Below are 5,146 nucleotides of genomic sequence, written 5' to 3' on the forward strand. Positions count from 1 at the left end.
CCTGTTGCGGAAATAAAAAATTCTCGAACAGTGAACTGCCTCTAATTCTGAAGAGACCCGCAGGGGGAGCGCCTCACCTCTAGTTACATTTGCCGTTTTCGAGACATTTAAAATGAATTGTATGCATTTGCGAACAGTTGCTCAAATGCTTCTATTATCATATATGACCAACAACTAATGGTCAAATGCGAATATGGCATAAAACTGGTTCTCCACAAGATAAAAAGACTGTCCATCGTCGAGTCTTCCGATTTTGCTTACATCTCACTTAAGATAAATATCATTAAAACAGAAAAAAAAAATGTATTTGAAATCAGCTTTCATTGCAGTAACAGTGCCTTTTGTTTTTTCTTTGTGTTTTCTTTTTTCGTTTGGAAATATCGGTCAGTAAGGCAAATGGGCGGAGACAAGGCTTGTCAGTCAAGCTGCCATATTTACAACTCGTCATCCTCTGTGATTGGTCGCGCCCCATAACCGCTCCACAATTAAGCAATGTGATTGGACGAGGTTTGTTACTGGGTGCTGTGGGGTGAGTGTTGAGAATTGATGTTGAGCTGGTGTTGTGTAACTGTGTCGTCACGCCAGTTCATGGCTATGTAATGATTCTATTGTTTTCCTTTTCTACGTTTTACACGTTGTGTAACGCTTGTCAACCTGTGTTTATGTTACCTGTAATGTTTTTTGTTGTGTAATTTCTAAATTTAATCCGTTTTAAGTGGGCTTTTTTTTAGATTAAGCAGTGTGTAATGGCTTAAAATGTTTTTATATATATATATATATATATTACTGAGGTCTCAAACTCAGCTCAATAACTATATCAGAGACAACAAAAAATAAAACAAATGATATATTCTTACTACAAATGTTTATTATTAAATAATATGGAATATTGCAGGTAGTATCGCATACAGGAATACTATCCAATTAACAGAAGTAACATCAATAACATTTATTCATATATCAACAATAAATGCCAATTTGAATACACATTACATTCATATAGATAGTGATATTTATATACAACAGTAGAGAGTAAGTAACAGATGAACTGATGCAAAGACTTTGGCAAAGGGAGTAAATACATATTGGGAGACATAACTTATATAAAAGTAAACAAGAATTCCTTATAAACAACCATAATTAAAATAAAAATCCAGTGCAATGTCACATTGTTTTATGTACATGGATGTGTAGCAGCCTTGGTTTTCTTGTTTCTGAGGTGAGTGGTCTGAGTCTTAACCTAGTTTGAGGCAGGAAGAAGCACACTAAGGGGCATGGAAGATGGTGCTTGGGAAGTGGCCATTTTGTTCACGTCGCGAACTTCGTTAGGCCACGCTGTGGACCTCTTGGTTGTCATGTGACGTCTTGCGTGCTTGGTCAGGTGGTCGCTTCGCATGAACCGACGCTCGCAGACAGGACAGACAAACTTCTTTTCACCCGTGTGTGTCCGACGATGCCTGGACAGTTCATCTGAACGGGCAAATTTTTTGTCACACCCTTCCCAATGGCAACTGAAAGGCTTCTCACCTGAGATATAGAGAAAGATGATCAACAACCATATTTTATGGGTACAACCTATTAGAACAAAAACATGCCAGATAGACACAAACCTGTATGGGTTCTCAAATGAGCTTTCAAGTGGGAACTTTTGAAGTAAGTCTTCTTGCATCCTTGGAAGTTGCAGACGTAGTTCCGCCTGCGCAAGAAGTCAGATTGTGTCACTCCGCCACTCTGACCTGAGGGCACGTAGACTGGAGCGGGTGCCAAGGGCAGGAGCTTCGTGTTCCCAAGCGTAACAATGCTCTGCTGGCAGGATTGGGATACCTGGGACTGCGGGACGACAAACATCACCGTGCCCTGAGCCACAGGTGAGCCCACCAGAAGAGGTTGAGAATGTGGAAGAATGGGCTTCGACCCCGAGGCATGCATCTGAACTGGAGTCTGAACAAATGCAGAGATGATTCCAGTCTGCCCCGTAACAGGAAACACCTGACAGAGCACCGGCGGGCTGGATATGGGCGACTGAGGAACAGCAGACTGTGATGTTGGGATAGCAATGCCTGTGGAGTGAGGAGAAGGGGAAGTTCTCCCCGTTTCTGCAGTGTCACATGGGTTACTGCAGCTTTGCAGTTCTGCTGTGAGGTTGGCAATTGGCTCTGTGTGCTGTAGAGGGATTTCTGAGGAACATGGCTTCTCCTGCCCTGTGGTTGGAGATGGAATTTTGTGGTCCACGGATCTGTCGGCGGTGTGCCGTATAACACTGGTGGCTCTGTGAAGTGAGGGCTGTTCTGTCGGTGGAGCTGGGTTGAGCAGGACTGTGGTGCTGGGATGCAAGTTGACGTGACATGCAGCCCTGTTGGTCAAGGCTGAGCATAGTCTGGGATGTGGTTTGAGACCTGAGCAAGCCACTGAGGTACTGAGAACCGCTGTGCCTGAAGTTTCCGCAAAGCTTGGGCTGTGGGGAGGGGTCATGCACTGTTGGAAAGAAGAGATTTGCATTGAGCATTGGGAATTGCCTTTAATTGACTACACAACTTCTACCCAGATTTTTGGCCCAATTTTAAGCCTGGACGAGTTGACGCTAGTTGCCAAAAGTCACAGTCAGTCAGATTTTGGCTAGTCGGAGTTGACACCGAAAATCAAATAGTGTGTGATGGGCACAGACTCAGATTTTTTAGCTTCAGACTAAGAGTCCATCCAGTTGGAGGATATCAAATATATTATTTGTGTCAATTTTAGAACAAATATTGTTTTCATTTTAATGCATCTCCTAGTTTCTAGTTTGTAGTATTTGTAATGATTTCATAGTCATAGTCCCCTATGATGTCCAGTTTTTCTCTGCAATCATTTTCAAAGTCGGCAAGTATATGATGCCTAGTGTTTTAAAATCTGTTTTGATTTTAAAAGTCATGTAGTGTATTCTTGCCATTAACAACACTACACTTTCAAAATAATGAAACAACTTTTGCTTCAGCAGCATCCCCAAGCCTTTTTTGGAAATATGTATTTATAATGCTCATTAAGAACTAGAACACAGTCCGGTTTCTTTTCTTTTCTTCTTTGTTTTTTTAAAGAGTCACTCACCAGTGATGAGAGGGAGACCAGGTCTTTAGGGGACTCGTTGAGTTCAGGCTGCAAAGGGAGAGAATCGCAAGAGTCTGAGGTGGGCGTCAGTGGGCGAGGCTTGTGCGTCCTCTGGACCCAGGAGCTCATGCAAACCAAAGCCTCTGCAGCCTCCAGGTCATTGTATTCCAGAGTGGAGGAGCAGGACTTCTCACTGTCATGCCTGTTTCTCTCCATCATCGCCTCACAGATGTCCACAAGACTGGGCTGCGGATTGGAAAAAGCACATTTGTCATTTTAATGCCACAGTAGGCTGGTTGCTGAGCTACAATAACACTGATTATGAGTCGACACTATCACTGTAATGAAATGTATTCAATGTAATTGCATGATATACAATAAAAGTGGCAAAATGGGCGATGTTTGTCTTGCATCTGCTGTAAATAGCTTCTGCCATTCAGAAGCAAAGAAAGGGGCCCCAGAACTGGTCGACTACACCCACATAGAGCCTTGCATAGCGTTAACACTGAGCTGCTGGGAACCTCCCATTGCCAAATATAGATTTAAGAGCGAGGTGCACCCAACCAAAGCGCCATGTGAGTGTGCCATGCAAAAAGTATCATCCAAGGGTAGTAAACCATATCAAGGCATTTTGCATTAATGTTACTATTTTTGTCATAACGGAGCCTTTATGATATACCAAGAGTGATATACCAACAATGCACATCGTTGTTGTTGTTGTTGTTGTACTGATTATGAGTCGACACTATCACTGTAATGAAATGTATTCAATGTAATTGCATGATATACAATAAAAGTGGCAAAATGGGCGATGTTTGTCTTGCATCTGCTGTAAATAGCTTCTGCCATTCAGAAGCAAAGAAAGGGGCCCCAGAACTGGTCGACTACACCCACATAGAGCCTTGCATAGCGTTAACACTGAGCTGCTGGGAACCTCCCATTGCCAAATATAGATTTAAGAGTGAGGTGCACCCAACCAAAGCGCCATGTGAGTGTGCCATGCAAAAAGTATCATCCAAGGGTAGTAAACCATATCAAGGCATTTTGCATTAATGTTACTATTTTTGTCATAACGGAGCCTTTATGATATACCAAGAGTGATATACCAACAATGCACATCGTTGTTGTTGTTGTTGTTGTAATAACACAAACAAACAATGCATTCAAAATAACTGACAATTTAATGCAAAAAATGAAATAGGAGAAAAATGTTCAAACTCAAGTATGTTCAAGGTTCAAATAAGGTCGCTAGCAAATTATATATATATGACAACAGTTTGAACGTAAAGTAGCACTGCAGCTTAATGCAGGAGGGAAATGCACAACAATGATTGCGGCAAACGGTTCGTCATGATTTAATTTAATTAAAGCAGTGTAACACAAAGAATGTTGCTCGTTGTTGCAAGTGTCAAGAACATCAAATATGTTTTTATGCGTGTAAACAGAAATTATAAACATTGCTCTGTTCAAAGTCAACTGTTCTCCGTCAATGAGCATGAAATTATTTTATATGGGTCGCAACTTGCAGCAAAAGCGGATGTCATTAGTGGGTCAATGCGCAAAAACTAAAAAGTAGCAATAAAACCACTTTGGCAATATAATCAACTTACCCGGCCGGAGTCAGAAGCAAAATTCAGCATATGTGTAAGTAAATTAAAAGCAACGGGAAGACAGCTGTGATACGAAGCCTCTCCACATAAGTCTAACCACTTTTTACAGCAAGGTTCAACCTCAGCTGAGTGAATCAGAAGCTCAAAAAAAAAACAACAGAAAGAAAGAAAGAAAAAGAAAAAACAGAAACAAAATTCAGAGCACTCTGGTGGGTGGTAACATGTTACCAATCAAAAACAAAGGTGTAGCAGGAACGGACCAATGGGAAAGCAAGCAGCGCATGATCAGTACGTGATCGCTCGCTGATTGGCTGAAATGGGGTGCGTGGCTGTTGGGGGGCGTTACAGAGGAGTCAGCGGTGTCAGAGTAAACCCGCTGAACCCGATGCTGGAGAACTGGGGGAAAGGTCGGCGCGGGGAATCAGCGGAATCGCGAGATACTCGCACGCGTC

General features: G+C 42.2%; 1 protein-coding gene across 1 annotated transcript; it reads right to left on the reverse strand.

Moving 5' to 3' along the window:
- Positions 1–881: 881 nt before the first annotated feature.
- On the reverse strand, positions 882–4,893 carry LOC107549098 (Krueppel-like factor 11). Its single transcript, XM_016230044.1, has 4 exons — positions 4,695–4,893; positions 3,085–3,330; positions 1,611–2,475; positions 882–1,527 (listed from the first exon to the last, which is right to left on the reverse strand). Exons 1-4 carry the CDS (start codon positions 4,722–4,724, stop codon positions 1,241–1,243), a joined length of 1,428 nt encoding a protein of 475 aa, XP_016085530.1. The 5' UTR covers positions 4,725–4,893; the 3' UTR covers positions 882–1,240.
- Positions 4,894–5,146: the final 253 nt, after the last annotated feature.

The sequence above is a fragment of the Sinocyclocheilus grahami genome, unplaced genomic scaffold (genome assembly GCF_001515645.1).
Source record: "Sinocyclocheilus grahami isolate Dianchi unplaced genomic scaffold, SAMN03320097.WGS_v1.1 scaffold362.1, whole genome shotgun sequence".
NCBI lineage: Eukaryota > Metazoa > Chordata > Actinopteri > Cypriniformes > Cyprinidae > Sinocyclocheilus > Sinocyclocheilus grahami.